The sequence below is a fragment of the Syngnathus scovelli genome, chromosome 20 (genome assembly GCF_024217435.2).
Source record: "Syngnathus scovelli strain Florida chromosome 20, RoL_Ssco_1.2, whole genome shotgun sequence".
Taxonomy (NCBI): Eukaryota; Metazoa; Chordata; class Actinopteri; order Syngnathiformes; family Syngnathidae; genus Syngnathus; species Syngnathus scovelli.
Genome location: NC_090866.1, coordinates 4,635,378 through 4,655,331, shown reverse-complemented (window position 1 = coordinate 4,655,331; position 19,954 = coordinate 4,635,378). Strand labels below are relative to the sequence as shown.

The following is a 19,954-nucleotide window of genomic DNA, read 5'->3' as shown; positions in this document are numbered from 1 at the left end:
CTTTGGCTGAATTGTTTGGTAATGGCTTGTCTCACAAGGGAGGGAATCGGTTTTGTTTTGGGTATTTAAGCATGACAAAGACGAGCCAGCTTTAGAGGAAGATACGGGGACGCGGTCGTGCTATACAACGGATGTCCCTTGTGACTGACATGGTGTGTCCTGTAATTGCCCCCTGTGAAAAGGATAAGGGGGGGTGTACCTCATCTTATCTCCAGACCAATCACAAGCCAGTTGGTCAGAGCTCCATCAGCTGGTCACGACTCTATCTTTCCCACTTTGTGGGGGAGCACTGGATTGGAGCCAATTCAAAACATTGACCTCGCTCGAGGTCCAATGCCAAAGCTTCGCTCTAAATGAATGCCGTCTTCAAAGAAAAAAAAAAAAAAAAAAGGATTCAACTTTTTTGGGCTCTTCGAGAGGCGCTGAGGCCACAAGCAACTATGCTCTGACCTCGCTTGTAGCCGGAGTCCGGTTACACGGACTGCAATTGGAGTTTGGTTGTAAATCAACCACTTTTAGAGCCAGGGCAAGACAAAAGCACCGCTAAAGCCCGGAGACGTGAAACTGAAAGGGCATCTTTGTCAGCGAATACTGGCCGCTTTATTCAGACACTTGAGATCACAACTCGGAGCTCGCAATTTACAACCAAATTGGTTGGGACCGTCTGCATCTTTGCTCCGCCCCTTTTCCCTCGTAGGAAATCATAGGCATGATGAAACCTCCTTGGGAGATCCACCGCGTGCTTATTGATCCGCACCGACTGCTTCCCCATCGGTCACGGTGACAGGCTGACAGTGTGGCGGCGCCACCTCAACGCGCTGACATTTACTTCAAGCCTCTTATGTCTTCTCTACAGGCCAAAACATTCCATCACTTGCAGCAATTAGTTTGTCCAATTGGATTTCAGCCGCTATGTGTTGCCATGTCAATCAAATTTGCCGAGCACCTTCCAAATCAATAGGGGATATCCACGGGACGTCACAGACCGGCCGACGGTTTGTTTGGGTGGCAAAAAGCGGCGGGCCCTAATAGGGCCAAGGCTGGTACTAGAGCATTTTTAGCATTTTATCGGTGGCAGATTGTGGCAGAGTTGTTACGTAGGCAACTTAAACAATGGTAAAGAGTTGTTGTGCCATAGGGTGTGCCTATCGCTTCCAAAAAAGCGATACCAAGAAGTTATATCGGTTCCCTGCAGACCAGACCAGAAAGGATAGCTGGGTGGCGGCGCTTCGTAGGGCGGAACATGGCCGTAGCAGCTCCAACCTTTGGAAGCCAACTATTTATTCTTACATCTGCTCAGATCACTTTGTGGGAGGCACGTAATTTTGTTTTATTGACGTCAACATTAATCTGTGAGGTATTGCTAGGATTTTCCCTTTTTCTTGCTGCTGCTACTCGGCCATGACCTAAGGAATGCATAATTACACAGCTTCATTATAGTATGTTTGTCCAATTGGTAGTTTCTAATAATTAAAATGTTCACATATCTACAATTATAATATATTATTATTATATTATGTACTGCCATAGCTGGCATCTTCTCCGTTTCGCTCCACTGGCTGTGACTCAACGGAATGGACATGACCAGCAGTCAGGTAGCGATATCGTTGCAAACTCTTGTACGCTCTGAGGTCTTCCTTGGTATGGACTTGAATAATCTATCAAATAGTTGTAAATGTCTGGATATGTTACTGACGGAAAAGTCGCCTTATCAGAGGACCAAACGCTTGCTGTCCCAGCTCCTGCTACGCTTGAGCTGGTGGCGTTCTTGCTTGGTTGGTTTCCACAGCGGATCAACACGAATGTTATATTTTTTCAACTTTTCAATGTATCTATTGCGGCTGTCTTGGTCCAACTGAACGAAATATTCACTCACGACACCCACCCAGGCCACCATCCTCACGCGTCCAGTGGCAGCGGACGAGGCTTTTGCCACCCAAACAATAATGGCCGCCCCGATCAGTGCATATCCTCTATAGTGCACACCTAAATTTGAAACTGTATTAGCGACGGGACTGTTTCTTGATGAGCTTTCAAATTCGTCCTCACAGAGCTCAGTATACTTGCCCTCAATGACATCAACATTTTTTTCATCGTCTTGTTGAATGGGAAAACTTGTCAAAGCAAATCTCTTGAGTTTTAGCATGTTATAAAATGCAAATTGACCGTTCTTATGTTGTAATAGTATTTTATAGTGATGCTTTCTATAATTGCGTTGAAGTTTGATGCATTTGTGTTGTTAAGTATCAGCGGGGGTTCTCATCCCTCCTACCTTATTGGAGTAGGGCGTCCTGGCCAGATTGATGCCGTCCCTGATGAGTTTATCCCGGATCATAATCTTGAGTTTGAGCTTGGGGTAGATGACCACCTCCCTCCTGTTGCTGCTGCCCAGGGTCAGGTTCTTGTGCGCGCCCATATAGCCCACACCGCGCGCCGGCTCGGTCCACGACTTGGATGCGCGCAGCTTAGACTCGTACTGGTCCACCATGTGGCCGGTGTAGACATCCGCGGAAGGCGGCATGGGTTCCAGGGTGAAGTACAGCCCGCTCGCCGCGTCTCTCGCTTCTTCCTTGAGACGCCGCACCGCGTCGTGGATCCGTTGGCGGTGGTGCGCGACGTAAACGCCGATAGCGTCCAGGTCCGGGTCGCCGATCTGCTTGCACACCTCCAGGTCGTCATAGCCATTATCCACGAATGCTTCCACGTACTGGGCCAACTGCAGCGTCTTGAGCCACTCGTAAACGATCACAGGTCCGTTGCTTGTCATGGTTTCGTCGTTTTTGCCTGCAGGCAATAAGGAGATAAAAGTGACGCTCACTTTCCAGCCCGGCGCCTAGAACGCATCGTGAGATCTCCCAACCTCCCTCTAAGCCCCCCCCCCCCCCCCCCCCCCCCTTTTAGTGGATTAAAACACAAGTGAACACATTTCCGTGAGGGGGGGGGGGGGGAAGCGAATAGGCGCTGTAATCCGTCCACGCCGAGTTGGTTAAAGTCCGTGTGAACGCAACACCTGCCAATGTTGACACGCGATAGATCCTCACTTCGGAATCCAAAGGGCCATCCCCGACGTTCACAATAAAGGGAGAAATATTTCAAAAACACAGGTTGAAAATACTCGCACGACCGGTTTTCGTGACACACAAAAAAAAAAAAGCCACCCGCGCCCAACACATCACAAACGAGGTCCGTCCAAGCGCGCTCCTCCGGCGCGCACGTCACTCACTCCAAACTGGAAGTGCTGCCAAGAGGCAACATGCAAGCCTGACTGACTGGCTGGCTGGTTGCACGCTGCAGCTCCTCCGACGTCCACGCCCCCCCTTCAAAGAAAGACACGGATCGTGACGCGCTCAACAACTTGCGCAAAGTTGCGTGGGAGCTCCTTAAAGGATTTGCAAGCCAGTTGTCCATCCGTGGACTTCACGTCATCGGTGCACTGTTTACTGTGATTTTTGTCTCCGTCTTTCTCTCGCCCTCTCGAGTGTCCGTCAACGCTCACTCACTCACTCATTCAAACATTACGTACTACATTACAAGCTCGTGTCTCCAGCACCTTAGCGCTCTCCCTTAAGGCGACAAGAGGAACTGCACACAAGCGGTGTCGTGATTGTAGGGAGTTGAGTTTGAAATTGATAATGCGCAATGGTACTGTTTAAGTAGAAAAAAAGAGAGAAACCGCAGGGCATTGTGTGCTATCTTTTGATAATGGAAAAAATAATGATGACTCTGTAAATATTGTTGCAAATATCTCAGAGCAAGTCAAGTTCACCTGTCTGGCAACGCCGCTCGGCAATCTCATCATGAATCCGAACGCGGTTCCAAAAAGTGTGCGATGTTTGAACAAGAACTGTCTTGTGTGTCTAAACGGACACCAAGTTGGGAAGTGCTGATACGTGCTTTATGGAATTTGAGGTGACAGCTTGTTAGGGATCAGTTTGACGCAACAGCGACTGTCTCGGCTCTTAGCAGGATGCGAGTCAAAGAACATGACAGGGAACAAACATGCTACTCGCAGACTTGCGGGCGAGAATATCAAACAGGAGGGATGTCAGAAACATCATCAGAGATGGAATGTTAAATTTTCTAAAGACATTTTAATTCATGTTAATTAATGCATTTACTGGTCTGGCAATGGTTTATCCTTCAGATGCCTTTTTATGTTTAAATGTGTTTAAAGAAGGGGTAAAACCGCAAGAAAATATGTTGGGGGGTGATATTGTAAGACCAGCATTTTTTTTTTTTTTTTTTTTTGCCTGACTACAGGTTGAAAACCGAGCCGGTCATCTCAGAATCTATCTGAAAAAGCGTATTTGGCATTCACTGTGATTCATTATTTCTGTTCAGCTACTTAAGAACGAAAAGCGCAGGTTTCCTTTTCGGTTTATTCGTTCGGGTTACTTAATATAGCTAAATAAATCTATCAACGGCAAGCCGTAAAACAAAATGAGCCTCGCTCTGGTTTCGTCATCGCTTTAACGACACGCATCGAGATCGGTAACAGAAGCAAGTCGCGTGGTGGGCATGCTCGCTCGGTGACAGATGGATCGAGGGCAGACTGGTGCGGCGCTCGGTGGCGGCCGCGTGCGGACATTGCCAGGACTCTTATATTTCCACTTGGCTGGCTTGGGTCGGCTCCAAAACCGCTGCTGCATCACAAGCTGCATAAATAGGATAAAACTGCAGAGCGCTGGTGAAAATGAATACGCGTACGCCGCTTTGAATGTTGATTGAGAGACTGAAAGGTTGGGAGTCGACGCAGCTGGAAGGGGGGGGGCAGGCTGACAGACAATAGCTGCCAAGATACAGTCTGGGCTGTACGCCTCTGTAACAAGAAAAGCTGTGCATTAGTATTGGAAGGTGGAGATTTTTTTTAGCAGAGTGAAATTTTGGCTTTATGGGTCTCCGTCGCACCTTTCCAGACCTCAATTTGAGAAGCCTTTGAAGCGGGGAATGGTTTCTGTCCACCGTGATGCTGAGGCTTTTGTCAAAGGAGGAAAGGGAGGGGCACGGGGCTGATTGTCAGCCTCCTGATAGAAATGGAGGTTCTTCTCCGAGGCGGATGGAGAAAAAACACAAATGCCAGTTTGTGTCAGTCAGGTGAGGCGATGAGATAATCGGCGCCATGCAACAATTGCAACTCGGGGTGTGAACCTGAACCACGGCGGAGACGCGGGTCGGAGTCAACCTCCAATTTGTCAGTTTCTGTCTCCCATTAGAAACTATGGAACTATTTTTCTAAGCCTAGACACTAATTTTACTGATTAGCCGCAATCTTTAGAAAAGAGGAAAAGAAAAATTCATATTGTGTTTGTACAAATTCAATAGTGTGGACGCACTGGCGGTTTTCTTTGGTCAAATCGTTCCTGTTATAAATTTGAGGCTTGGCCGGAGTTAGATGAGAGGAAACAATCCTCAAGCGAACTGAGGGTTGCCCGTAATGAGCGCGCACGTCACTCTGTCTCGTCTGTTTTCCGTGGCTAACATTGAGATGAGGAACATCCGCAACCACGTGGATGACGAAATAAACTCGACTTAAACCCGAGTCAGGATCTGGTAAATAAACATCATCTTGAGATGCAATAAAAGGCAACTTAAACAGTTCGGAAGGCTCCCCGGAGGTTGCTAAACTGGGACGTTGAGGGGATCTCATTACAGCCCGCCGACACGAAGAGAGAAAAAAAAGCTGCCTTGGTGCGCTTTAAATTACAAAAGGTTGGCCGAGCTCGAATCTCTGGAGAGCAGAGGTGAAGCAAACATCAGGGCCCCAACGTCAAGTCGCTGGCAGTCAAACGTCAACCGAAGGCAGAGTCTGCCGCTTTCGGGTTCACGCGAGGACTTGGACACCTGCCAATCATTCCGCGGAATCAATCGAGCCGGGCGACGGGTCTTCTTGTCCGTGTTAGTCCGAAGTGATGCGAGCGAAGCCATCAATCAAACCGCTGTAGTTTCTAGACCCAAGCGTTCATCTGGATCAGGTGATGGACAGATCGCCGTCACATCCATACACGAAAAAAAGACGCACGCACGTAATAAAATCATTTTCAAAATCGTAATTTCAACACTGCTGTTGATGTTTTCATACGTCAACTGGAATCCAACCATTTAGTGCCAATGTTGCATATACAGGTCAATCGCTAGCAATTGACTTAGACTTAGACTCAACTTTATTAATCCCTTGGGAATACTCCTTCAGGGAAATTCATGCCCCAGCAGTATCCATACCACAGAGCGGGTTTACAAAAGACACACAGATGGCATGAGCGCAACTCAATAGGCCCTCATAAGGCTGCCATACAACGGCGCCACAAAGAAAGCCAGAAAGTGCGAAAGATAAAAGCCATCAAAGCAAAGCAAAGCAAAGCAAAGCAAAGCAAAGCAAAGCAAAGCAAAGCAAAGCAAAGCAAAAAGACAAAAGAAAAAAGGAACAGTGCCCAACCAGCACCCCTCAATATCAGAAAACACCCCAAAACACACAAAATAGCCTCCACGGGGTCCACAGACAGGTGTAAGGGTAGTCCAGTTCAACGGCACCCAATGGACCGTGGTCGTGAATCGGTGAAAACATCACAAAGCAGGCAAACGTGTGAGCAGCGTCCTGGGCACCCAGTCGGGGCACGTGCAGATGGTCACCACGGGGCTAGCACGGCGAAGGTCGCTGGTTCTGACGAGCACGAGGGAGCACAGGGGTCGCGGCTGCAAGGCAAGGGACCCGGTCAGCATCAGCCGGATAAGCAGGAAGCCGTCGTAGAGGTACGCCGGTCTCGACCGATGTGCGCAGCCATCCCGGTCCCAGGGGAAAAAAAAAGAAAATCACATCCAAAGCGATACCGAGGTGCGGTAGAAAAAAAATTTGTGAACAACTTGTAAAAATTAGTTTGCCCTTATTTGCCACCAATTGGAAATACGATGTTTGAAGTTCAGGCTTAGCTCATCTTTAGGTCAGGTGATCACTTCCTGATCCAGCTGTCAGCAAATTTGCAAGCAGAATCAAGACGCAGTGTAAGCCCCTGCTGTGCCGTCGAGCTCGCTTGTATTCTTCGATCAAGCTCAACAAGACCTTGAGCTCCAAGTGGTTCTCCTAAAACGCCGGAGTGACTTGATTGAAAGATGGCGGACCGGCGGCGAAGGAGGAGGCGCGCGTCCCAGGGTAGCGACGACGATGACTACGATAAAATGGAGGAGATTAAGAAGGCCTTGAAAGACCTGGCAAAGAAAATGGATGGAATGGTGGAAAACGTAGGAAAAATATGCGGTCTGGTTGAAGATGTGAGGAAACTAAACAACCTACTCGCGCTGAAGGACGAGAAAATTGCGGAGTTGGAAAAGAGCGTTGACGAGTTGGAGCAATATACACGGAAAGAGGACGTGATCATCAGCGGTCTGAAAACAACACACCGCACATACTCCAACGTCACCCGAGGAGAGAACAACGATGTGGACTTGACTGAGGGAGAAAAGCAGTCGCTGGAGGAACAGGTGATTCAGTTCTTCAACAGAAACGACATCACCATTCATAAGGAGAGTATCACTGCCTCTTCCCAAAAGAAATGCACAATCAGAGCGAACCATCATTCTGAGATTTGTAAACAGAAGACACAAAACGGAGCTTTTGAAACAAGGAAGGAAACTGAAGAACACACAGGTGTACATGAACGAACACCTTACGAAGAGCAACGCCGAGATAGCCAAACGTGCGAGGGTTCTGAAGAAACAAAAGAAAATCTATTCAACATGGACAAGAGACTGTAAGATCTGGATTCGCACAAATGGTTCACTTGGTGAGGAGGCGAGGGTCCTGCTTATCCGGGACCTCAAAGACCTGGAGAAATATGAAACTGCATCGCCGAATAGAACATCCTCTAACTGCCCAGATTTATTATTTTTGTCAATGTTCGGTATCCTTCCGCCAATTGTTTTTTGGAATTACTGGAGACAGTTCTATCCTATTGTCGCTGGACTCATCTTGGAAGTACTCTGTTTTTCATCTTGTGGATGCCTTTTTCGCACTTGAAGAGCACGGCTTGGTAGTGATGAGTAGGTGTCTTGCTACATACTATGCCGGATTACTGGTATTTTTTCTTTTTTGGCTAAGAACGCCGACTGACTCTATCACAATCACACTTTCTTTCAATATTCCCCATGAACTCAAACTGGACTTGTTTTTCATAAATACACCTGCAGATTTTTTACCACCATTATGCAACTTTTTTGCTGGACTTATATTGGTTAAATTGTCTCAACTATTTGGCTGCCATTACAAATGAAATGTGTGCATGCGGGTGCGGGTGCATGTGTGTGTGGACGTTGAGCTGTGGGTGTGTATGTGCTCAAATTTGGATGTGTGTGGCTGGGAAGATGACTGTTTGCGTTCACCTTAAACAACTACCATGCAGGTACAGGATATAGACCCGGAAAGCAATTTCTTTGACTATGTAACTAGCAACTGTTGTTATTACACTGAAAATCAATTCAAGGAGAAATTCGACTTAGAGCAAGATATATCAATAATACACTTCAACAGTAGAAGTTTATACGCAAACTTTGATAAGATTAAAAACTATTTACAGCATTACACCATGCAATTCAATATAATTGCCATTTCTGAGAGTTGGCTTAGCCATGACAAAAGGACCAATTTTGAATTAGAAGGATATAATTTCAACTTTGTGAAGAGGGCAAATAAAAAGGGTGGAGGAGTTGCACTGTATATAGACAGTAGATTAAAGTATAGGATTGTAGAAAGCATGACAACTGTTATTGATGACTTATGTGAATGTATTACTATTGAAATTTATATGGGTAAAATGAAGAATGTCATTGTTAGCTGTGTTTATAGAGCACCTAACTCTAGTATTGAAAATTTCAAATAAGTATTTGAGGCCATGGTTTCAAACACCGAGCAAAAGGTAGCCTAAAGACGGTATGCACAATGCAGAAAAAGGCAATTACCGTAATTTTCTGACTATAAGTCGCGGTTTTGTTCATTGTTTGGGTGGGGGGGCGACTTATAATAAGGAGCGACTTATATGCGTTTTTTTCCCAAAATTTAAAAAAAAAAAAAAAAAAAAAAAAAAAAAAAAGTGAAACCGCGATAAACGAACCGCGATGTAGCAAGGGATTATTGTAATTTGAATTTCAAGTGACGTCAGCAGCGCGACGCGGTGATCACAGGATGAGGAAGATGACGAAGGGCCCCACGTACTACCGGCATCATTAGCGGCTTTGTTTCTAAGTGACACGGAGGACGAAGAGTTTGAAGGATTTAAGGATTTGGAGTGACACAGAAGGTTTGAAAAACTATTATGGCTTTTACGCACGCCCGGTCCTACTCTACGGAGCTCTCATTCACCTCCGTGGATAGAAGTCGGGGGCCGGCGCTTGGCCGGGTGGCTGTCCGGGGACGGTGGATGGGGCTCGGTCATGGCTTTTATGCACGCCCGGTTCTATTCTATGGATCTCTCTTCCACCTCCGTGGCTGGAAGTCCACGCCGCCACACACCTGGAAGTTTGTTTTGTTAAATAAAGAGCCATTTTCCAAACCCACGTCTTTCCTTGTACTTTGTTAACGCTACAATATAGTTGTATACTAGATCTGTGGAATAACGACGAGGCTGACTTCAGGGCGCACACGCGGCGTTGTTGACAAAGGACAAGGGATTTGATTGATAGATTTAATGATTTAGAGTGCACAGATGGTTTGATAATATTATTGCTTGCATAATAGTTATTTGATATCTAATTTATATATTGTTATATGGGCCTGTGGAATATTTTGAAGTGCAAGCACCGTCAGCGGCGCGCACCCATTGTTGACAAAGGACGATCGATGGATTTAATGAATTGGAGTGACACAGATGGTTTTATAAACGTGTTATTTATGTAATAGTTATTTTTAATAACTCTGAATGTTACGTCAGGCCCGTTCTCAGCTCTTCGTTTGTGTTTATGTCACGTTAGCATACCTATCGTTTAGCCTTGGTCGTTCATGTCTGTTCTTGGTGTTGGATTTTGTCGAATAAATTTCCCCCCCAAAATGCGACCTATGCTCCGGAGCGACTTATATGTTTTTTGTTTTATGCGCATTTTATGGCTAATGCGACCTATATTCCGGAGCGACTTTTAGTCCAAAAATTACAGTAGAATTATCAACAATGTTGGCTATTGTGAACACACAAATAATTTATTTATTAAATTACAAACATTAAAATTTATGGATTTGGTAGATTTCAAGACCGCACAAATTACTTATAAAGCTAAAACAAAATTACTCCCGAATAATATACAAAAATGGTTCATAGAAAGAGAAAGTGATTACAATCTAAGAAAGAGAGGGAATCTTTTACAACCTAAGGTGCGCACCACCCTCAAAAGCATGTGCATATCTGTCAATGGGGTAAAGCTATGGAATAATTTACCTGTCACGATCAAAGAAAGTAAACACATTGCCCAATTTAAAGAACACTTTAAAAATGTTACACTAGAAAATTATAGTAATTGAAATCTTTGGCTCGTCTGTTTTCAGCTATATAGTCCATATCTTATTTATTTGTTTTTCTTTCCAGAATATTATTGTATAAACTGTTTTTCATTTCCAAAATTATCTTCCTCTGATAGATCAAGTTTCTGTACCTCGAAAAAACTAATCAGCAACCATGTTAAAAATTATGATGTATAAAAGGGGTAGGAAAAAACAAGCAATAGATTCTTCCTTCTCCTTTTTTGAACATGTTGACTTATTTGTCTCATTGGCATAACATGAAATTATGTGAAAATGTTAAAAACATGATTTTGTGTTTGGTCGATCTCATGTTCAAAAAATAAACTTCAACTTCAGGCTGGCTTGTACGCATCCGTAGGAATGTCAGCATCTCCTGTTCACAATCTGCTCATAAATTAGCGGCGCGTTTTCATCACCCAAAGCCTTTCCCGAGGACTAAAACGCGGGTACACGCGGGAGTGAAAGAAAAATAAAGAGATTCCTAATTATAACTCGCGGGACAAAGCAACATTTAAAAGGAGAATGTATTTATTGTGCTATGAAAAGAAAGCTCAAGGCCCGCCGGCTTAATGAACCGACAAGATTTGTGTACAAAGAGACGGCTCAATAAACACGTAATAATGTCATTTTCTGAAACGGGTCGGACGGTCGTCAAAAAATTAACTTCTCTGGTTTGAAATGTGTTTAAAACGACCGGCAGCCTCAATGGTCTTATTTTCACTCTGAGAACGCACTAAGCCGCCGCTTAGTAGCGGGAAGCCGTTATCGTGGAAACCTCGGAGAGAATTATCTGGCAATAGGACTCTCGTTATTGCCTTGAGCTTTACTTTAATAAGACCCGCCTCACCTTCGACCTCGGAGCTCAGCGCCTGAGGAACTCGCCGGCAAAGATTTGATGGCTCAAAGACCATCGCCGTGCTCGGAGGACAGCCGTTTACTTCCATGGGCGAGAGTGCTAATACGCCATGGCAGTGTACCCGAGCCTGCATAATGAATATGGATCATGGCATCGAGCCTCCGCATCTGGCATCCGGCTGCGGGTCTACACCGGCTTGACACATGGCTGATGACCATTCCTGCCATCTTAATCGCGAGTCATAATCGGAGGAGTACGTTATTGTTTGACTTGTGAGTGGAAGGATGCGTGGCATTTGGAATGGCAGCTGTAATAAAAATAAAACAAGGCAAACAGAAATAAACACTGAATTATAGAATTAATACTCTACTTCCACCACACTGGATTTGTCATTCAACGGTCTTTACTGGTGTCAGAACCTCGGGAGAACCTCGGACAAAAGAGCAATTAGACACGGCAAGTCTCTCTGTAATAAATCCCGTCTCAAATGGATGGGAAAATGATGGCTGCCAGCCCACTTTGGCGAACATGCTATCTTAATGAATAGAGCGCACAGCATTTTAACCTATCTGCTAGGTCCGCTGGGTTTCGGTAATGGGAAGGATGTAGACGTGGAGGACGGGGGGGGGGGGGCACTCCTTAAAAATCGCTTGGTGGACAAAAAGATTAACTGCCATGATTCCTAATAAAAGGAAACAACATTAAATGTCATTAAACGTGAAAATGGTCAGGAAGGCCTAACTTTTATTTTTTTTTAAATCATCATTGCTGCTTTACGTCTTTGTGGAGGTTAAAAAACAAAAAGTAAACGTGCACATGCAAATTGGATATCGAACACGAGGCTCAACGGATGGCTTCATCTTTGCATCTGACGGTTCATTTTTCTCTGGGAGTCATTAAGGCAGAGACGATGATGGCTGCGGGTAAAGATTTCATTCCAACTTAATGATTTTCCCCAACAGGAGGATGACAAATGGGGCGCACTCCGTTTCGGAGAACTTTGAGGGATCGGCTCATCGAGTGGACACGAAGACTATGTTCGCAGTACCGCAGCCCGCTTATCAAAAACCGAGACCGACTCGACAAGATTTCCATTTGTGGCTTATTAACCGCAACCGAGACATGTTCCCTCCGGAGTTTCGCAAACGACCTCTCGGATGCAGAGGTCGTCGAGCGAATTTCTTTCTACACTACATTAAAAGTCCATCAAAATTGATCGCCCCCCCCCCCCCCCCCCCCCTCTCCCCACACACACACACACTTCCGCCAAATAATTCAGTGCAGAACGTCAGTGAAATTTCAGATTCAGCACTTTGGGAACATTAGTGGTGGGGGGAGGACAGGGGGGGGGGGGGAGGACAGGGGGGGGCGCTGGGGACTTTGGCAGTGTTGTAGGAAATCTTACTTCCGTTCCAGAAGGAAAGCGAAAATAGAGTTTAGCAGATCCAAGAAAACAAGGCTGGATTTAAGATTCGGCTCGCCGCAGGACACGTTGGTATCATTACGCACGAGAGGAGCCAAGAACCTTGCATCTTCATTTTGCCTTACAAGAGATAAGCCAATAGTGAAAAAAAAATGGACTAGATGTCTGAGATGCTTTTTTTTTTCTTTTCAAGAGAGCAAAGATTGCCCGCAGCATCTTGCACGCGATAAAAAAAAAATATATGGCAAGTTTATGACACCGATGTTTATTGAGAACCAACCTTTTCGAGGATGACCGTTTTCAATGTCTTTCTGCGCCCTGGCTGACAAATTAGTGTGGAGATTTATCCACTTTGTCAAGTAAAAATGCAAAGTTTACAGCCGCCCGTGCGGCGTTATAAAGATATATCGGCCAGGCTGCGAGTCATCCCGCAAGTCTTTTTTGCAGACGAAGGCAAATCGAGATTCATGCTAGAACAGATATTTGCACAGCAGGTTGCAGCCTACACCAGGACTTGTCGGCGTATAAGACCTTTTTTTTTTTTTTTTTGATAAAATGTCCGCCCATGTTAGTCAGTGACATAGGCTCCGCCTTTTAAAGCTACAGACACGACAATGTAGATGAGCAAAATTGGACAAAAATCATGCCTGCATATTTTGTAATGTCACGTTATATATCGAAATAAATAAAAAGAATATTCTGTCATTTGCTTTTTCTGTTTTCAACCGTTTAAGTCTTGCTAATGCTAACGGGGAAGTTTCAGGTGTTTTTTTCCCACCACACAATGAAATTGTTCCTTTCCATGGAAATTATATTTTGACATGTTTACCGAGACAATATTTTTCAAAAAGTAGATGACGGCGGAGCGCTAACCTCTTCGCGGAGCCCAAATTGAAAAGCGGAGCACTCGACTGTAAAGTAGAGCCGTTATCCCGCCGTCACGTGCCATACAGCATTCCCGGGAGAGACGCCCGGCCCGGGCCGACCGCTCGGCCGGCTGGCTATTTACAGCAAATAGCCGCCTGTGTACGGAGCCGCTAAGATACGCAGACTCACACGAGAAGAAATCCTCGGCTTTAGACCACCGATTGGGGGAATGAAATTGATATACTATATCAATACATTAGGCGGCTCGGTGGCGCACTGGGTAGCACGTCTGCCTCACAGTTAGGAGGGTGCGGGTTCAATTCCACCTCCGGCCCTCCCTGTGTGGAGTTTGCATGTTCTCCCCGGGCCCGCGTGGGTTTTCTCCGGGCACTCCGTGAGTGCGATTGGTTGTCTGTCTCTGTGTGCCCTGCGATTGGCTGGCAACCAGTTCAGGATGTCCCCCGCCTACTGCCCGATGACGGCTGGGATAGGCTCCAGCACGCCCGCGACCCCTGTGGGGACTAAGCGGTTCAGAAAATGGATGGATGGATATCATTACATATTGTGACCGTTTAGAGCAGGGGTCACCAACCTTTCTTAAACCGAGAGCTACTTCCTGGGTACTGATTAAGGCAAAAGGCTACCAGTTTGACACACACTTCTGAAATAGCCAATTTACTCAATTTAGCTTTCACTTTGTTATTATTGTCATTTCCAGTTCTCATGTATGTGATTTTAACAAGAATAGCAAAAATAAAGTCAAACCTCGGTTTTCGACCACAATCCGTTCCAGAAGGCGGTTCGAGAAGCAAATCGGTCGAATTCCGAATCCATTTTTCCCATTACAAATAATAGAAAAAAATTTTAGTCCGTTCCAAGACTAAAAAAAAAAACCCTTTTTTTTTTTAAACATTTTTTTCATTTGCGCATTTTTCTCCGATCGCGCAACTGCGGAGCACCACCGAACGCGCAACCGTAGCGCGTCGCCGACCCCGCAACTGCACAGCGCTGGTCGCATTATTGTGACAGAGCCGTCGCTGAAATTTAGAAAACATTTTTAAAGTCCTGATGTACTTTCTAAAATTTAAGTGGACTTCAGTGCTCGGGGAGCTTTATTTGGTCCGATCGTGCAACTGCAGCGCGCCGGGCGCTCAGTGTCGCATTGCTTTAAGAACGTCTTTGTGTTTTAGGACGGCTTTTCTGCTCCCACTTGCTTTCTTTGGAGGCATGATTAGGGGCTAATACAATCCTCAAAGTAACGAAAATACAATAACTACAGATTCAGTCGGCATCCGGGCCGCGCGGTCAGGTTTTCTCGGGTCCTCCCGGCTCATCTCGTGAGGTTCGACCTCCGAATTTTATTCAACAACCGAAGCATAAAAATCTCGAATTTTTTGTTCAAATTCCGATTTGTTCGAGAACCAGGACGTTCGGAAACCGAGGTTTGACTGTAAAATAAATAGATGCAGCTCACTGACAAGTGCCGCTATTTGAGCTAATTTTAGAACAGTCCTGCGGGCGACTCATGCGGACCTCACGGGCTACCTGGTGCCCGCGGGCACCGTGTTGGTGACCCCTGGTTTAGAGGAATGTAAGAAACGCAAGTTTACGTTTTTGCGACCAAGCCTAACACGTACGTCGTTAGTCAAGTCTTAATAAAGGTTGACTTCAAATGTTGCTTCAATACATTATTCATGCTACACATAAAGTACTTAACTCTTAAAATAAGAGCGCACAGCTCGCAGATTCGAATTCCTTCAAGTTTATATTTCATCACCGTCACGTGATTTTCTTTGCACTAATTAACATTTTATGTATCAAAATAAGGAGCGGTGGCCGGTGGCGCCCAACACTTAGAAAACAAAATCCAGGGTGGAGTCTGAAAACTGACCTTGGATAAATAAAAAGGCAATTTGCATGCAAACGATAGCGCTGGCATTTGGCGTAATTGCCATGTGAGTCGCTCGTCCGCAACGATACAATGCACGTTGAAAATGGACTCGAAGAAGGAGCGTCGCAGTTTACGTGATGGATTAGTGGCATTATTTTATACGCCGCAAAATATCGCTGGCCACAGTCGTGCCCAAAGATAATCTTTAAAATGACAGTCTTCAGTGGTGTAATTTGAACATGATCAAAAGGTTTGGATGTTTGGGGGGGGAGATGCAAAAAAACAAAACAAAACAGAGCAACTCATTTATCTTTTAGATGTTAAAAAATAAACATGAGCAGATGGAGATGAAAAACTGATGGAAGATCTGCAGCTTCCATTTGGCACATAATTCATGAAAATGGATCAAGCCTCGAGCAGGCGTAGTTAGCATGAATATTTAGCATTAGCATTAGTTTAAAAAAACTGTTGAAAGCTGTGAAAGGCTTTGAATTTGTGTCTTATATTTATTATATATATATATACATTTATATTTAATTTTGTTTATTTTGTATATATTTACCATATTTATTTTGCTATTAATTTATTTTTTGTGTGTGTGTGTTTGGGAGCTTAAGATCAGGGGGTGCTTTGAGAATTGTCAATTTGTTTTGTTTATGTGAAGCCCTTTGAGACTGCTTGTGATTTAGGGCTATATAAATAAACTTGACTTGACTTGTTTTACTTTTATTTTGTAGTATACATTGTTTCGTATTTTGTATTGTTATTTTTATTTAATTTTTTTATTTTGTTATTAATTTCTACTTTCCCATTAATTTATTTATTTTTGATGTTAGCATTCCAGCTCTTCCATAAAAAACAAGACTGATGGCTCTCTGAACGGTTAATGCTCACATAAAGTTTGCATGTTTTGCATAATGTCGCCTTAAAAAAGCTTGAAAAGCAGCACCCTGCGTCTTTCGATCTCCGTCTGTGTCCCTCGCAGCGTCTTTTTGAAACGTCATCTGATATTCATCTCGATGAATAATGCATCGGATTTGTCGGCTTTGTTTTCCTTTTGCATGTTCAGGACTTTTTTTTTTTTGTGCGTGGCAAATACTTGAATGCCGACATCCCGAAGCAATCAATCTCTGACAAATTAAGGTTTTTTTTGCTTGATAATTATAGCGTTGCAAAATTCAAATGTAAAATGATGAACAAAATGATCAGTACTTTCAAAAGCAACCAGACGAGGGGATTTGTGTCGAGAGCAAACTGTGGCAACCTTTTACAGTTGTAGCAATGCTCCAATTAGCCGCGCGAGTTAACGTCATCGTTTTGTTTCCCCTTGTTCACATGCTTTGAATTACCGGCGTAAATATAAATTCTGGCAAAAAAATCCGTATACATTACAAAAGTACATTACAACCAGCTGCGGGGGATTAAAAAACAGAGGATGGTGCTCCAAAACAAGACGACGGACATTGCTAGTACACGCGAGGCGGCCATGTAAAATATTTACCCAAAAGGGGCTTATTTGATTTAAACTCCCTTGACGTGCATGAGCCAGCCTGTCAAAACAAACAATATTCATCATAAGTGGTGAAGCAAGCCTAGGAAACAGATACTTTTTTTTTTTTTTCTCAGTGCAAGAAGGCAGTAAAACGTGTTCCGGAAGCGACTTTTTAAAGAATCGTAAAAAATGGCTGCGAGACGGCATCCGAGCGTCTGAGAGCACGGGGAAATAAATTCCGAGGGAATCCAATACACAAGCCCAACGTCTAGCCAAAGTCACAGCAGCATTGCGAGGCAGTCAAGCGTGGCGAGCTTTTACTCTCCGGACCTCCGAAAAGACAAGTGAGGACCCCGTCAACCAGACAAAGAAACGTCAGAGTCTCGGCACTGACTAAAGGTTGCAACAAAAATTCCATCGAGCCATCTGATTACAAGGCATGATAGCAAAACACGCCAGCTCGGGTCACCTTAATTAAATCCTCCTATTGTTAAAGAGACGAGCCGTGCTAAAAATAGTCGCCAACAGAGACATCACACAGATGTTTAACAACCACCAATGAGCGGCTGATAACATTCACCGAGATAAATGATGGAGAAATGTCAGCCTCCTTTTTATATTCCGAGCAGAGCCATGAATAGACTTTGGCTCGGCAGCCTTTGAAATCTCCAGATTACCCCAACCGTACTAATTTAGACCTATGGCCCCCGGCAGAGAACTGGCTAATTTCCTGGTGTGTCAAAATTAATGAAGAAGATAATTTGCTACAATGGAAATGACACACACATTGAGTCACACACCCACTATCCTTTATGTGAACCTCAAATGAGGCCAGAAGACAGAAGATGGCTTTTTGAAGTCGAAACCAAAAAGTAGGTTGGAATCAGCGAGGCATGTGGGATTAGACATCCGTGTGCAAAAAGGTCTTAGATCTCCGCTTGCGGAGAGACGACACAATTCCAGCACATTTCGGCAGCCCCATGTGTGGTTTTGCCGATTATTAAGCGAATCAAGTGGCTCTGGAAAGCAATGTGCAGTCCGGTGAAGGTCGCGTCTCCCCGTGAAGTCCGGGCCAAGGTCAGGCCGTCGCCACCAGTGGTCAACAGGGTTGAAAATGAAAATCGTAGTGGAGAGCCAAGTCCGACCGTGTCTTGGTGTCGGGCCATCTGGCCGATGCACAAAGTGATTTTATGAACGCTGACGTCCTCTGAACTGCGCCAGTGTCGACAGAGCTCTCACTTTACGCACAATGGTAAAACAGAGCAGGCAGAGATGTAATCCCGTAATAAACTCGGCATTATCGCAACCGAGGCTGCTGCTGCTGCCGGAGACATGCGCGAAGAACAAACTTGTTGCAGCGAGTTTCACACGCATGTGATGGATACATCTTTTTATAAAGGGGTGAAAATAAATAAATAAATAAATAAATAAATAAATAAATAAATAAATAAATAAATAAATAAAAATCACAGTTACTGCTCCCTTTGAGACAGTCCAAAGGGGTTCAGTACCAGAGAGGCAATAAAGAGACTCACGAGTCCGTATCAGTAGAACAGCATGAAAATAGAAGACGTAATTGTTGTGGTTTTTTTCAATATTTTTTTTTTCTATTCACTGCATCACACTGTATACGTGTAAAGAAGCGTCCTTTGGGAGATGGCGAGCGAAGGTATTAAGCAACATATTTATGAGGCGGGAGGGGGTGACGTCTGCATAACCTATTCATGAGGCCCATGATGGAATCTCCGCTCAAATCTTACAGGTGCCAAAAAGAGCAGCGCGGAGGTGAGGGCGCCGAGAATGATAATGAAGATGAAAATGGAGAGCGGAAGCTAACACACACCGAGTGGATCCAGACAGATGGGTGGCAGGATAAAACGAGTCGCAAGGAATATGAAAAAGTGGACTCAAATGAAGTGCTGGAGAAGTGTAAGAAGAAGGAAACTAAAAGTGTGAGCAATTGCCACGAGAATGAGGAGAGAACAAGAAAAAACGTCTGCACGTCTATTCTGCTCGCCGCTGCATATCGGCTACTTGTGCTCTGCATACCAATGACGAGCGGGCGGGCGCCATTACAAGAATTCACAATCTATACAGACGGGATTACATATTCGTCCAGAATGAGGAAGAGGGAGGGCGAGGACGACAAGGCCTTGTCGAGAAACAAAAAAAAGGCCAGGAGATAAATCAAAACAGCCGAAAATTTTGTCGACGTGTGAAGCCATTTTGTTGAATGGCTTAGAGGGGCCGGGGGTGGGAAATCATGTTTACCACATTGAACCGTGTCCGTGCAGAACAGGCGACTGCAATCAATTTCACCCCAACCGAAATCCAGGGTGAATCATGGCCCACTCGCCAGGTATGTGAATATTTTTGAATCAAAGTGTTGCGACCTTGGATGGAGATGAAGAGCGTTATTCAGCAGGGGGGGGAACAAAGTCACAAAATTGTGGGCATGGACACACAAGCAGACAAAGAATAGGGGGGAGAAAAAAAACTCCCACCCTCTCTTCTGCCACCGTGTATTCACCACTCGCAGACAAATTGTCTGCTGGAAAAAAAAAAAAAAAGCCTGATGAGACATGCCGGGTGCAGCAGGAAAGACATTCATTAGCATAGTTTGATTTTGATTCATCACCGGCTCCCGATGCGCGTGCAGAGCGGCGCCATCAAAACACTTTTGACTTCCTAATGGAATATTCCATTAAGAGGCACAACAAAAAAACGGCTTCAAGTGGCGCCGCAGTTGAAATTGTCGCCACGTAATAAATGAACAGCAAAGTGCAGCAACAAGCGTGTTGTTTACATTTGGTAGAATGTAGCAAAAGCGGTGGCATCAAAGGTTTGTCAGCTTTTGGATGCCAGGTGGCAAGAAGGATTACATTAAGACAATTAAGAGTAAAATGAGGGGGCCCGGGTTAGCTAGTCAA

General features: G+C 44.8%; 1 protein-coding gene across 4 annotated transcripts in view; it reads right to left on the bottom strand.

The window, feature by feature from the left end:
* The window catches only part of sash1a (SAM and SH3 domain containing 1a), a 77,277-nt gene extending 73,793 nt beyond the window's left edge, over positions 1-3,484 (bottom strand). For 2 of the 4 annotated variants that reach the window (XM_049756621.2, XM_049756622.2), the window contains exon 1: positions 2,273-3,482. In XM_049756621.2, the coding sequence (XP_049612578.1) occupies positions 2,273-2,767 (495 nt within the window). In that variant the 5' untranslated portion in view covers positions 2,768-3,482. Of the gene's footprint in view, positions 1-2,272 lie in introns of all 4 variants that reach the window. The other 2 variants (XM_049756632.2, XM_049756626.2) reach the window with 2 other exon arrangements.
* Between the last annotated feature and the right edge of the window lie 16,470 nt (positions 3,485-19,954).